Here is a 14,265-nt window from a genome sequence, read left to right on the forward strand (position 1 = left end):
GGGGGGGCGGCCGCGGCGGGACTGCACGAGGCGGGGGCGTGGCGGGCGGCGCGCCGTACCCCCCTCCGGCGGCGGCGCGATGGTGCGGGCCGGCCGGGGAGTTGTGAGCTCTGGGTTTGAACCGGCCAACTTCTCCAGCGGTCGGGGGCGAGCGCCAGGGCGGCGGCGAGGGCGAGTGAGTGCGGCCGGGTGGGGCGGCGGCCAGGCACCCCGGCCGCTCGGGATTGGGCCTCCGATCTGGCCCCGGCAACCCAGGGGAGGGTCCCCCTGGCGAAAGCGGGACGGGGTGCCCTGGGAGCCTCCGACCCAGCTAGGGTACCGAGCCCGGGCGAGTCTGGAGGCGGGCGAGTCCGCCCAGGCTGCCGAGATTTGCCGCGGGCGCGCTTGCCGGGGGCGCGAGCGAGGGCCTCTGCGGGCTCCAGCGACCCCTCCCCCCAGGCGCCCACTCCCCTACCCTCCCAACAAAGGGGGCTTCTCCGCTCCACATGTCATCTCCTCCCTCCTCCTGGCCATCTTTTCGCCTCTCTCTTCTGGCAGGATCTCCAACGCCTGTATGGTAGCTTCCGGAGCCAGATGCCCTCCGGGCCAGCTCCCCCAGTGGGGCTCCGGGGAGCTCTCGCCCCGCCCCCTTCGGCGCGGGGGCCCCAGGGAGGGGCGGAGCAGCCCTTCCTTAGGGAATGCAAACCTTCCCACTGGGTGCCCGGGCCCTGCATGGTGGCTGGGCCTCTGCAAACACGCCGCCCTGCGGGGAGCGCGGTGGGAAAAAGCTCCTCCCAGGTCCCGCTCCCCTGCACGCACGGCCCTCACACGCTGCTCTCTTTTCCTGGTTTCCACCCGCGCCAGGTGATGCGCAGAGCTGAAACCATGGTCCATCAGGTGCTCTACCGGGCGCTGGTCTCCACCAAGTGGCTGGCGGAGTCGGTTCGGGCTGGCAAGCTGGGGCCTGGCCTGCGGGTGCTGGACGCGTCCTGGTACTCACCGGGCACCCGCGAGGCCCGCAAGGAGTACCTAGAGCGCCATGTGCCCGGCGCCTCCTTCTTTGATATAGAGGAGTGCCGGAACGCGGCGTCGCCCTACGAGATGATGCTGCCCAGCGAGGCCGACTTCGCCCACTACGTGGGCCGCCTGGGCATCAGCAACCAGACCCACGTGGTGGTTTACGATGGTGACCACCTGGGCTCCTTCTATGCGCCGCGGGTCTGGTGGATGTTCCGTGTGTTCGGCCACCGCACCGTGTCGGTGCTCAACGGCGGCTTCCGGAACTGGCTGAAGGAGGGCCACCCGGTGACATCTGAGCCCTCACGCCCAGAGCCGGCTAACTTCGAAGCCACACTGGACCGCTCCCTGCTCAAGACCTACGAGCAGGTGCTGGAGAACCTTGAGTCTAAGAGGTTCCAGTTGGTGGATGCCCGGTCCCAAGGACGGTACCTGGGCACCGAGCCAGAGCCAGATGCAGTAGGTACGTGTCCTGCTGGGTGGGTGATCCCTGGGTGGGGGTGGGGGGTGGGGTACTGCCCAATGAAATGATGGAGAGCAGGGATGTCTGGGACCCTCTCCAGGTTTTGCCCTCAGTTCCCCCATACGTGGGCCCCAGTCTGCATCTGTGAAATGAGAGAATAGAGCCAAATCCAAAAGCTTTTTCAGCTGTGATGCATGAGGACCTACATACGTGTTCCCATAGCCATGTGCTAACTAGCAACCTGGTATCCGCATGGGGTGGCATCAGCAGAGGTGACTGGTGACATCTCCACCCACGTCCCTGCCCAGGCACTCCCCCCCGACATGCCCAAAGGTATGCCCATGAGCCAACACGTGCATCTCTGTGCAAAGCTCCCAAGGACACCTAGCTTGTTGGGGCCGCTCCTTTTCCCCCGGAAGCCCCCCACAGACATCAACCCTGCCCTTCCCGCAGCACCCCCTCCCTCCTTCCAGCCCTCCCGGACCCCCTGACCTTTCCAAACAGCTGCAGCCTGTTTGCAGAGCTATTAAGAGTAGCTGCCATTTCGTGCTGAGTAGTTCACATTGCATTATCTCATCCTGTCCTTCATCCGAGAAGGCCTAATATCCCCATTTTAGAGAGGGGGAAACTGAGAAGTGAGGACATTAAGTTACTGGCTCTGTTAAATGGCAGAGTCAGGAATTCCGCCTAGTGCCGACTGGTTTCAAACCAGTGCTCTAAGCCAGGCATCCACAGGGAGGTGGCTCGCGAATCCTCTCCTTCGGACAAAGGGCAGGCCTGGGGGGTTCTACATTGCCAGAGGTGGGGGGAGTCTCAGGAGAGGACATGCTGAGTTCTAGAACCTCCTAACAGAGAACCATAGCAGTCTCACCATCACCCTGCTAGGTTTCCTCTGGCCCCTGCCTGGGCACCTCTGGTGGCCGGGACCTCACTGCTTTGGGGGTCTCTGGTGGCCCCGGCTGGCCTGAGCCCTCAGAATGGTCGGCACCTCCTGGCTCTGGGCTCTGTCCTCGGGCAGGGTCTGCAGAATCTAACTCCCGTGCAACATTTTTCCTAACTTTCTGTGCCTCTGAGGGGAGAGGACTCTGTGACAACAGTTTGGGACACTCTCCGGGCTGGAGGTCCTGAAAGATCACTTCATGGGACAGAGGGGAGACTGAGGCACACAGAGGCAGGGGCAGGTCAAGGCCACATGGCCAGTTCGTGGCAAAGTCCTGGACTTTGAAGATTCAGAGACTTCTGGCCCGGCCCTTCCAGCAGCCCCACCCTTGCCTCGGTTCCACACGGCTTCTCTCCTTAGAACTTTCGGTGCCCCTTGGGAGATGAATGGTAGAGTTGATTCCCTTGCTGCCTCCGGGCTTGCCCTGAAGCAAGCTGGAAATAAGCAAAGAGGTGTCAGATCCAATCTCCTCACTCCCATTTTAGAGATGAGGACACTGAGGCTGAGAGAAGAGTCCCTCCCCATTCTCCCTCCTCCCACCGCCTCCAGATCCCAGGGAGCATGGATCCTCAGGAGAGGTCAGCCCCCCCTGTGTGGGGGGATCTCAATCCGATGTCTTGGCCTCTCTGGGTTCCCTCATTGTAAAATGAGAAGAGGAAAGCCCAGCCCTCCCCACCTGGCTGGAAGGGTATTTTGAGAAGGGGGAGGAGCTCTGCAAAGCCCAGGGCCACCCAGAAAGCATGGAGTGGCACTTCCCTCCCTCATTCCCTAAGAGGCTTTGCTGGCCTCCCAGGCAACATAGTTTGGGGGCACAAAGGCACATGAGGCTCCCTGAGTTCACGGTCCCCAGCTTGGGGTGGGCTCAGGGAGGCAGCCCGTGAGCTCCGGGGTCCAGATGCAACACCCAGAAGGAGGGTCCTGAAGCAGGAGCTGGGAGCAGGGCCTTGGACGCCCCATGAGCTTGCATCATACCCTATGCGAGTCCTTGGCCTCTGAACCCTTCCCTCCTTAATGAAAGGAACGGGCTCACCTTATAGAGCGCCGGGAAAGCCAGGGAAGGGGGGGACGGTCGATCCAGCCCAGTTATCTTCATAAACCTTGAGGGCAGTGAGGGTGAAGAGGGTATCGACCCCCTAGTAGGCATTTTTATCAGCCCAGTGTTTCATACATGTTCTCTCCTGGTGGAAGGTGGGGGTTAGGACTGATCCCAGTTTACAGGTGGGAAAGGGAGAAGTGGGTTCTCTAAGGAGGCAGAGTGGCCAAGGTTTGACCCCAGTCTGCAGGCCTCAGGGTGGGGCTGTTTCCCAAGGCCACTGCTGTGTCAACAAACACAGGGACTGGGGGAGAGGGGAGGCCGGGGGAGGGGAAGTCACAGCCTCACGGTATAGTGTTGCTTCATGGGATCCTGTGTGAGTTCACAGCCTCCTCAGGAGCTGGGAGCCTCCCACCCACCCCCGGGGTAATCTGAAACCTACCCCCAGATGCAGAGGGCAGGGCAAAGCCTAAGAAAGATCAGGCCACTTCAGATGGGTAGGTAGCCGTTTTCATAAGCAGGGGAACTTACTTACAAGGCTTGTCTTGAGTGGCCGGCCGCAAGACGGGTAGATTTCCGCACCCGCCTGCCAAATCTTGAAAGTTTATACAGAGGCATTAACTGGGTTGAGTCACATACACACGGTCCAGCTGGGTCTCGACACCGCATCGCTATCTCAGTGCCATGTCCTTGGAGCAGCCTCTGGGAGCCCGGAAGTCAAGCAGAACGCACATCCCAAGGCCGGGAGGGGGAGAGGCATCTCTAGCTGTCCCAGTCCAGCTCATGGGTCAACTGGTGCTCTCCATGACCTCCCCCGACTTTCTACCCCTCACATCAGCTCTCACCACCTCACACGCATGCCCCCTCTTATGCACTGTGCCCTGAGGAGTCAGCAAGGGGTTTCACGGGGCCTGGTGGTGGCTCCTTTGGAGGCTATGCGGCTACATTGGAGGCAGGCGACATGGCGACAATATACAGGCACATGCAAGAGAAAATACAGAATTAAGACCATGAACCCCCAAGTCAGGGATGGCATTTTCCATCAAGAGCGCCATCATCTGAACCATTGGTTTATTAAGTCCCCTGGGCTGGGGTTCAGATAATTCAGGGCATTTACTTGTATTCTCACGTGATGCAGTGAAGGTGATGCCTAACAGGCTCACCAGATATGAACACACAGCATTCTGTTTGGATGATGGCCTCCTTGCAAGGCAGCGCCACCGTCTAAGTCCATCCTGTTTCGGGGGGTAGCTTTTCTCGTTAAAGACATTTCAGCGTTCAGCAAGGACAGGTTTTGGTGATTATCATTCAAGGCTCGCTGGGTGAATTTAGTGAGGGCTGGCGCGTGTGCTAGAACATCTGCCAGGATGGGGAGCGAGACAGCAGCCCAGTGATGTACCATTGGGAGATGACATGTGCCCACCTGGCCTCAAGGACAGAGATTGTCAGCTTTAGGACCTCTGTCTGGTTGTGCGCACCACGTGTAGGGGCCGGGGGGCGGGGACGGGGGGGGGGGGGAACAGCGCTTTCAGGTGGGAGGAGAGAGCATGCATAAGTAGGGGAGAGGGAGACAGAATCCCAAGCAAGTCTGGCCCTGTTAGCATGGAACCCGATGGGGGCCGGGCTCGAGCTCATGAACCATGAGATCATCACCTGAGCCGAAATCAAGAGCTGGCTACTCAACTGACTGAGCCACCCAGGCGCCCCTCTGTTGGCCCCTTTTGCAGTATGACCCCCAATCACTGTTTGGTTAATGAGGGTGTCTAAAGATGGCATTTCGTTTCTCTAATACCCTAATGGTGGCAGCCTGGTTTGGTGATCGGGGAAAGCTTGGGCTAGGCCAGACACAGTGTCTACACAAAGCAAGCATAGCGAAAACCTGCACTGAGGGAGAGAGGAGGCAATATACCCAATTTGCCCCTCTGTCGTCAATGGGGAATTCTCGTGAATGACCCCAGGCCCCTTTGCCAGTCACCTTGGGTGCTGCTTACAATACACGGGGCATGCTGTTAGTGGATTAACCAAATCACTGTATTTCAGGGGCAATCGAGCATCCTTGGCAATAGGCCAGCCTTCCCCGGGCACGCTGGCGGCCGCTCTCTTCGTGCATCCGATCTGCTGTATCTGCCGAAGGTTGTTCCCCGGGCTAGGGCCTCAGCCTCCTGATTGCCAGGGGGGTGTCAGTGCCTCGTGAGCCGGGATATGGAGAAGGGAGGACTGCCTCAGACTCTTGCAGGCGAGCCCAAATATTCCCTCATATGCCCTGACCCCATGAGGGCCCACTCATGGTCATCCACCCCTCCGCAACCCCAGTAGGGTTGATCCCTTTAAAATAGGCCAGCTGTCGGTGCAAAAAGGGCAAAAGTCCAGGGTGCAGGGGGGGACTCTCCGCCCTCTGAGTGCAGCCCACTGGCTGCCGTGGCTTACTCCTCCCCGAGAGTCTCCATCTGGAGGAGCCCTGTGGACCCACTGCCAGGAGCTGGTGCTCTGTGGGGGTGACCAGAGGTTTGCCCCCTTTCCAGAGCTGCGACTAAAATCCTAGGGGGCCTCTCTCTGTACCAGGTCAGTGGTACGATCTTAGTTATCAGAAACCTCTATTTCTCCGTCTTTTCCGTGAATCTCCCCGAAGGTGGAACACCTGAGGGGGAAGGAACACTTTTGCAAAAGCATCCGAAGTGAAGCAGTAATTCCGGGTAAGAGTTCATGCTAATGCAATTGACAAGGGGATTCGGTTATTTTGGGGGTATATATTTTAAAGTAATAACCAAGGTTGTGATCAATTGATGCTATTATACCACGACATACCAGAGTTTTAGGAATACGTTTTAGGGTTTTTTTTCATTTTATTTTGAGAGGGAGAGACAGTACAAGCGGGGGAGGGGCAGAGAGCGAGGGAGACCCAGAATCCGAAGCAGGCTCCAGGCTCTGGCTGACAGCTCAGAGCCTGACGCGGGGCTCCAACCCGTGAACTGCCAGATCATGACCTGAGCAGAAGTTGGACGTTTAACCGACTGAGCCACCCAGGCGCTCCCTGTTTTTAGGAATTTTATATACTTTCTGGAACACTTCTATCAATAGCTTCCATATACATATTTCCTAAGGAAAGTGTAGTTAGCATTTCTTCCTACTTGACTTCCCATGTAATTTAACATGTGAAATGAGTCTCATTGGTTTCATATTTCTCTTTTCCAAGGAGGAAAAAACCCAAATCTTTTGAGATGGTCCAGGAAAATCCCCAAATTAGTTCAGGGTAGGTAAGGTTTCATTGAGAATTTGATTTACGGGAATTTTGTCTAAAATATCAAAAGGTTTTATTTATTTATTTATTTATTTATTTATTTATTTATTTATTTATATTAGTTCGTAGATTTATATAGAACAGTTTTAGATTTGCAGAAAGAATTGCAAAGAAAGGACAGTTCCCATATACGCCCACACCCAGTTTCCCGTATTATTAACATCTTATATTAATTAGTATGGAACATTTGTTGCAGTTAATGAATATAGGTACAGTACATCCATTCATTTAATATATAAAAAAAGTCAGAGCCAAAAGAATTCTAAGGAGACAGGAAGATTAAATATAATGTGGTCTCCTAGATGGGGTCCTGGAACAGAAAAGGCATTTCATAAAAAGTAAGGAAATGTGGGGCGCCTGGGTGGCGCAGTCGGTTAAGCCTCCGACTTCAGCCAGGTCACGATCTCGCGGTCCGTGAGTTCGAGCCCCGCGTCAGGCTCTGGGCTGATGGCTCGGAGCTTGGAGCCTGTTTCCGATGCTGTGTCTCCCTCTCTCTCTGCCCCTCCCCCTGTTCATGCTCTGTTTCTCTCTGTCCCAAAAATAAATAAAAAAAAAACGTTGAAAAAAAAATTAAAAAAAAAAAAAATAAAAAAAAAAAGTAAGGAAATGTGAATAAAATATAGACTTCAGTCAAAAGGTTTTAAAATACACGGTCGCATAGGATCGCGGGTCGTCGTGAAACAATATTCAGTTATCCATTTAACCAAAATGACAATTAAAGGCCTCAAAGGCAAGTATAGAAATTGCATGCTTGTAGAAAAAAAACAAAAACAGAAACAAAACTAAAAACCAAAAACATAGCTCTTTTAATAGAGAAGACTCTGCTTTTTTCTTAAGTAATCAAAGACCTGATCAAGACTATATGAAGTATAGGAAATTATTATTTTATTGTTTTTTAAATGTTTATTTTTGAGAGAGAGAGAGAGAGAGAGAGAGAGAGAGAGAGAAGCAGAGCAGGGGAGGGGCAGAGAAAGAGGGAGACACAGAATCCAAAGCAGGCGCCAGGCTCTGAGCTGTCTGCATAGACCCCGACGCAGGGCTCGAACTCATGAACTGTGAGATCATGACTTGAGCCGAAGTCGGACACTTCACCAACTCAGCTACCCAGATGCCCTGAAATTATTTCAATAAAACACAGTATCTTTGTTTGACCATCCCATCAAGAATGGACTGATAGTTCAAGAAACTGTTATCCTTTATGGCGGTGAGAGCAAATGAAATTTCAATTTTACCTAAGTGCACTTTGATATATAGCTTACTTTTAAGCTGATTAAATAGAGCTCTTGTACAAATTAATTTTGGTAATACCTTCAGAAGGTAGAAAAGCATGTATACTTAGCCCATATCCATAGACATATGTAAACGTAGAAACAGGCAGAGACCCTGTAACTTAGCCTTTGATGAGTAATCTTAGGAAGGCTGTGGGCCAGGCTTTGGACAAGGAAACTTCTATTCTAGAGCAATCTGTACGCTTCCCCTCGCCCTCCCCCAGATTTTTTCCTTCAGTCTCTGTGGATAGTGTTTTGGTTAACTCCTGGGGTGTTTACGTATCAAAGACGTGATAAAATTTGCAACTGTGACTTTCCAGAGAAAGAATGTCGATTATCCCCCAGGTTTGGGGGCAATTGCTATTAATTAATTAATTAATTAATTAATTAAAAAATGCTTATTTCTCTATTTTTGAGAGAGAGAGAGCAAGCAGGGGAGGGGCCGGGAGAGAGGGAGAGAGAGAATCCCAAGCAGGCTCCGCGCTGTCAGCACAGAGCCAGACATGGGGCTTGAACTCACGAACCTGGAGATCGTGACCTGAGCCGAAGTCAAGAGTCAGACGCTTAACCGACTGAGCCACCCAGGCGCCCCACAACTGCTATTTAAGATTCTGCTTTGCATTCGGGGTGGGAAGGCATGGGGGCATTTCCACTTTCTCCTCCACCGCAACATCCTCGATTCTGGTCGCTTGCTCAAGGATTCCCCTCTCAGCGCCCTCATCAGGCTTTGTCACCGGCTCCTGAATCTCAATCCACAGCATCTCATGCCTTCCTCACCTTGCACAAGGGCACGCTAACACCTCCGACGGACTGCCCTGCTCTCCCACCTTGGCTGCTGGCCCCAAAGCCAGCAGGGTAGGAGACGTCCCCTTGTCCTTCTCAAACCTCAGCTCTTCCCACTTTCCAACTTGACTTTCAGCCTCTAGCCGGGCCTCAGTGTCCGGACGAACTGGCCGCAGTGGAGGCCAGTGCACTGTGACAGCCATCCGTTTCATTTCTCTGCGCATAGCCCCTCAAGCGAGCGCATTAAGGCAGCAGGTGTTTTCGGGACCTCCCTGTACCCGTGCCGAGGTCCGCGAGTACCCAACGTTCACGCCACCCCCTCCCCCCATAGAGGTCGCGGCCCAACGTAGGGTCGCCCCCGCCGATGCCTCTTTGCCATTGCCTTTTCCCAAGGCCCGTTTCTTCAGTCTCCTGGCCGGCTTGCCAGCTTTTAGTTTACGGCCTCCTCGGGAAGGTCCCGGGGTAATCCGAAACCAGCCCCAGATGCAGAGGGCAGGGGGAGACTGAAGAAAGGGGCAGACGGCTCCAGATATGTGGGTGGCAGGTTTAAGAAGCAAGGGAACTTACTTACAAGGCTTGTCTTGACCGGCCGCAAGATGAGTAGATTTCTGCATGCACCTGCCAAGCCTTAAAAGTTTATACGGAGGCCTTGACTGGGTTGAGTCCCTTGACTGGGTTGAGTCCCATACACGTCATGCAGCTGGTCTCAACGCCACATGACTATCTCCAGGCCATGTCCTTGGGGCAGCTTCTGGGAGCAGGGAAGGCAAGCAGAATGCACATTCCCAGCGCAGGGGTGGGGACGAGGGGCGTCCGAGGGCCAGGGTCCAGCTCGTGGGGCAACCAGCGGTCACACCCTCTTGATGGCCTCCCCCAGTGACTGGCCTCCTCCTGGCCAAAGGTGGAACCCAAAGTCCCAGGCCTCTGAGCAGCTGAGGAATATGAGGGGTCATCTCACCTTTCCCCCTGCCTCCTCTCCCTTTCCAAGAAAGGTTCAGGGTGGTCCCAGAACACAGGTTTTTAGGGTCGGACCCGCCTGACTCCACAGGCCTGTGTGTCCTGAGGCAAGCCACCTCACCTCTCTGAGCCTGGGCTCCCCATCATCTCCTGGCTTTGTGAGGATTCGGGAAGTTCTGGAGCGAACCCACTGCCTGACGCCTGGGGCCAGAGGTGTCGGCCTGGCGGCAGGCCCGCTGGGGGGAGGAAAGCCACGGGCCTGCAGTGGAAGCTAGGCTTAGGAGAAAAGGCCCCTGCCTCTGGGTCCTTCTGCCGGCTGTTCTCCAAGGCTCTCTGGGCTGGGTTCGTCCCGGCCCTTGCCATGCACAGGCGGTCAGCACCTGCTCATTTAAATTCCTCGGACAGGCCCTGAGCCGTCGCTGGCAGAGACGAGGGGGACCCCCGCCTCCTGGGGCTGGCCCAGTTTGGGAAGCCAGAGTCACGGAAACCCCCAGACTTCTCTACTCCCAAGAGGTGCCTTTTATGCAACCAAGAAAGCAGGGGCGCTGTTGGCATCGGGGACCAGAGGAAAGAAACAAGACGGCATTCAGAACTCCACAGACACTCGCGCTTTGAAATGCACTTCGTTCAGCCCACTGCCTGGATGCCCAAAGATTTCTAAGTTGGATTTCTTGGCACGGGAGGCCCTTGAAGCCAACAGATCCAATGGCTTCTCCCTGGTAGGGGCGGCAGGCGTCCAGCCTCCGATGAAAATTTCCAGACGAAAAGATAAAATTCCCACAGGAAAGACTCCCCGGAATGTATAAGTGGAGACCTCTATTCAGTCAAAGGAACCCCTGACTCATGCCGGTGAATTTTTGGAATCTTCTCTGGCTTCAGGGGATGGGGGTTGGGGCATTGCTGGCATGACTGTGCACCTACTGTGTGCCCAGGGTCACTAGGGGCTTCTGCCTACAGTGGCTAATCTTCCCCATAGGCCTGTGACGTAGGCGGGGTTATCTGTCCATTTCACGGGTGGGGAGGCTGAGGCTTAGGGATGCAGGGCCTCCTGGCTGCACCCTGCCCCAGTGTGTGTCTTCGTCCAGTCCCCTCCCTCCCCCTGCTGCCCACCTTGGTCCTGCTCTGTCCCACGGTCCAGGTTAAGGGGGTGGGGTGGGGGATTTTGGAGGAAAGGGAGCTCCAAGAGGCGCCCAGACCTGCCTTGGGCCCCGCTCCCAGCATCCAAAGACTGCCAGGGTGTGGGGTGCTTGAGGAAGAGAGGAGTGACCTTTGGCACTCTAAGGGTGGGACCAAGGCCTCCGCCCTGATCCCTTTGTCCCACTTGCTGGCTATTCTGAAACCACATTTGGTCTCAGACTCACTGGGAGGGGAGACTGTTCCGGAAGGGACCTGGACCAGCTCAAACCTCCCACTCTGCTCCTAGCCAAGCCTCTCAGGGTTGCTAGGACAGCCCTGCAGGGACCACCCCTCGCTGTCCTCACCTGCCCCCAAGGGAGGCGGTGAGGTGGCGAGAGCATCGGCCTCTGAGGGTGGGTGGGCCGGCCTCAGTAGTCAGCGCCTTACCCCTGACAACAGCCCCTGCCCGTGAGTACTCTCATTCCCGTTCAAGCCCTGGGGGAAACTGGGGCCCAGAGAAGTGACACTTAAGGGGTCACCCTGCTGGTAAGTGGCAGAGCTGGGATTCAAGTGTACGTCTAGCACCAGGTCACATGTGCTTCCCATACTGGTGCTTAACGGGAACCTCAGGGGACCCGGTGGAATCCCGGGTCTGCCTTTGCCTCTCTGTGTGGCCTCAGCTGAGCCATTCCGCGTGGCCAAGCCTCAGCATATTCATCTGTAAAATGGAGCGACATTACGTGTAACGAATCACGGGGTTATCCGTTTAGCGTCTGTCTTCCCCGCCTGGCTGTGATCTCCCCGAGAGCCGGCCCATCTCTCCCACCGCTGTGTTCTTCGCCATCAGCACAGATCGTAGCGTTCGCTTCTCAGCAACCCTACGAGACAGCTGTGTGCCATTGGGCCCATTTTACAGACGAGCAAACCGATTCAGAGAAGTGAAGCGTTGTCCCAGGTAAAACGGTAGCGTAAAGGTTGGTGAGCGGCAGAGGTGAGACTCACCCCTGTCCCCTCAAGCAGGTATGACTTCGGACATCCCTGCTTCAAGGCAGGGTTTGGGGGGAGAGCGCCCTTTGGCTTCTGTCTCAAGCATTGACTGTAGGTTGGGCCAGGAGGAAATTGAGCTCCAAGAAGGGCAAAGGCCTTACGTTCCTTCGTGTAGCTCCTATCCTTATAGCCTCAGCGGGTTTGGGCCCCCAGGCCGCCCTTAACCCTGTCCTTCCCCCCCTTTGCCTTCTGCTGCGCCCAGGACTGGATCCGGGCCACATCCGAGGCTCAGTCAACATGCCGTTCGTGGACTTCTTGACCGAGGACGGCTTCGAGAAGAGCCCAGAGGAGCTGCGTGCTCTGTTCGAGGCCAAGAAGGTGAATCTGGCCCAGCCCCTCATTGCCACCTGCCGGAAGGGAGTCACCGCCTGCCACATTGCCCTGGCCGCCTACCTCTGCGGCAAGCCCGACGTGGCCGTCTACGACGGCTCCTGGTTCGAGTGGTTCCACCGGGCCCCCCCGGAGACCCGCGTGTCCCAGTGGCAGCGCGGGAAGGCCTGAGCGGTGGGCCTCCTCAGTGGCCAGAAGCTCCCGTCTGTTCAGTGACCGCAGTCTGACACACAGCGCGTACCTCGTCGGCAAAGGAGACCGACTAGGTTTGAGAACTGCCGGGCAAAGCTCTCTCCTTTCCTCCCAGACACTGGAATAAACCGCTTTTTCTGAGGAGCCGTGTTTGCCTGCCTCTCTCTGGCTTCCACCCCGGCCCCCTATGCCCGTCTCCTCCGGACTCCCTAGAGCCCGTCGGGGCAAGAAACCTCCCGAGCAGCCCCTAGCTGGGGAGGCCGCCCTGAGGGTGCCACTCTATTATTTAGTTCTGGCAGAAGAAGTCGCCTGTTGTCGTCCCATGTCCGGTGGAGCACGCGGGGACCCACTGGGAAGGGGCCCCAGGAGGTGGAGAGCAGTGAAAGCAAGGACAGCTGGGCCCCAGCCCCCTCCCCCTCCCGGTGTAGGCCCAGCCCTCCGGGGGGTGGGGGGAGGAATGGTGGAGGGGGCATCTGGCCTTCCAAAGAAGGGATCGAATGGGCGTCACACAACACAGGCCCTGGGGCCTCTCAGAGGAGGCGATGCTCAGGGGCGCCTGGGTGGCTCAGTGGGTTGAGCGTCCAACTTTGGCTCAGGTTATGATGTCACGGTTTGTGAGTTTGTGAGTTCGAGTCCCGCGTCGGGCTCTGTGCGGACGGCTCGGAGCCTGGAGCCTGCCTCGGATTCTGTGTCTCCCTCTCTCTCTGCCCCTCCCCTGCTGACGCTAATAAATACACATTAAAAAATTAAAAGAATAATCAGACTTGCTGAACGAGGGGGGCACAGGCCACCCCCACAAGGTCAACCGGTAGCCCCCTTGGCGTCTGAGCCCCCTCTTGGAAAAGTGAAAGAAAACCCTGTGGTCCTTTTGACTAAAGGCGGTTTCAGCGCATCCACACAGAGGAAATCAAGTCGCAAGATTGATTACTTCCAGATCCCAGCCAAGGGTTGGGTGGGGGCGGTGATGAGCCAGGGGAAGGGCGGTCCTCTGTCCCAGGTCCTGCGTGGGCAGGAGAGACGGAGCAGGGCAGCGAGTTCCCATTAACTCACAGGGTGGTTGGGGCGGAGGGGCCTCACTTTTCACGGGCTCAGCTCTAAGTGGTTATTTCAATATGTGCCCCGGGAAAGGCAAAGGCGGAATTTGACACGGGAATCCTAAGCTCAGGTCCTTATCTAAATGTCCAGACTCCAGCTGTGAGGAGGGCTGTCATAGTGTCAGCTGTCTTACTGTCTTGGTAGTGCCTCAGGGTGGCTGTTTCCTCCTTCCTTCCTTCCTTCCTCTTTCTTTCTTTCTTTCTTTCTTTCTTTCTTTCTTTCTTTCTTTCTTTCTTTCTTCCTTCCTTCCTTCCTTCCTTCCTTCCTTCCTTCCCTCCCTTCCTCTTTCTTCCTTCCTTTCTTTCCTTCCTTCCTTCCTTCCTTCCTTCCTTCCTTCCCTCCCTTCTTCCTTTCTTTCTTCCTTTATTCCTCCCTTCCTTCCCCCCCTCCCTTCCTTCCTTCTTTTCTTTCTTTCTTTCTTTCTTTCTTTCTTTCTTTCTTTCTTTCTAAGTAGGCTTCATACCCAGTGCAGAGCCCAGCATGGGGCTTGAACTCACAACCCTGAGATCAGGACCTGAGCTGAGATCAAGAGTCCGACACTTAACCGACCAAGCCACAGGAGGTCTGTTTTCTCCTCACAGCCTCATGAGCCTAGGCCTCACCTCCTGGAGGTTCCCTGCTGCCACTGTGCAGCCTTCCTGGGCAAAGACAGGGTCATGGAGGGCCAGGGGACCGAGTCTGTCAGTGACCTACCCCAGCCCCTAGCCTGACGTTGAGGCAGGTGGGTGCTCGGTAAACGCTGAGGAC

At 55.8% G+C, this 14,265-nt stretch overlaps 1 protein-coding gene across 2 annotated transcripts; it reads left to right on the forward strand.

Moving 5' to 3' along the window:
* Positions 1–26: 26 nt before the first annotated feature.
* On the forward strand, positions 27–12,567 carry TST (thiosulfate sulfurtransferase). Of its 2 annotated transcripts, XM_086712361.1 has the most exons (3): positions 27–175; positions 844–1,459; positions 12,104–12,567. In XM_086712361.1, the coding sequence occupies exons 1-3, from the start codon at positions 80–82 to the stop codon at positions 12,400–12,402; spliced, it is 1,011 nt and encodes a 336-aa protein (XP_086568487.1). In that variant the 5' UTR covers positions 27–79; the 3' UTR covers positions 12,403–12,567. The 2 variants fall into 2 exon arrangements, with proteins under 2 accessions (XP_086568487.1, XP_086568486.1); XM_086712360.1 differs by lacking the exon at positions 27–175 and having other exon boundaries at positions 178–1,459.
* Positions 12,568–14,265: the final 1,698 nt, after the last annotated feature.

The sequence above is a fragment of the Puma concolor genome, chromosome B4 (assembly GCF_028749965.1).
Source record: "Puma concolor isolate L17-30 chromosome B4, mPumCon1.1.hap2, whole genome shotgun sequence".
Lineage (NCBI taxonomy): Eukaryota > Metazoa > Chordata > Mammalia > Carnivora > Felidae > Puma > Puma concolor.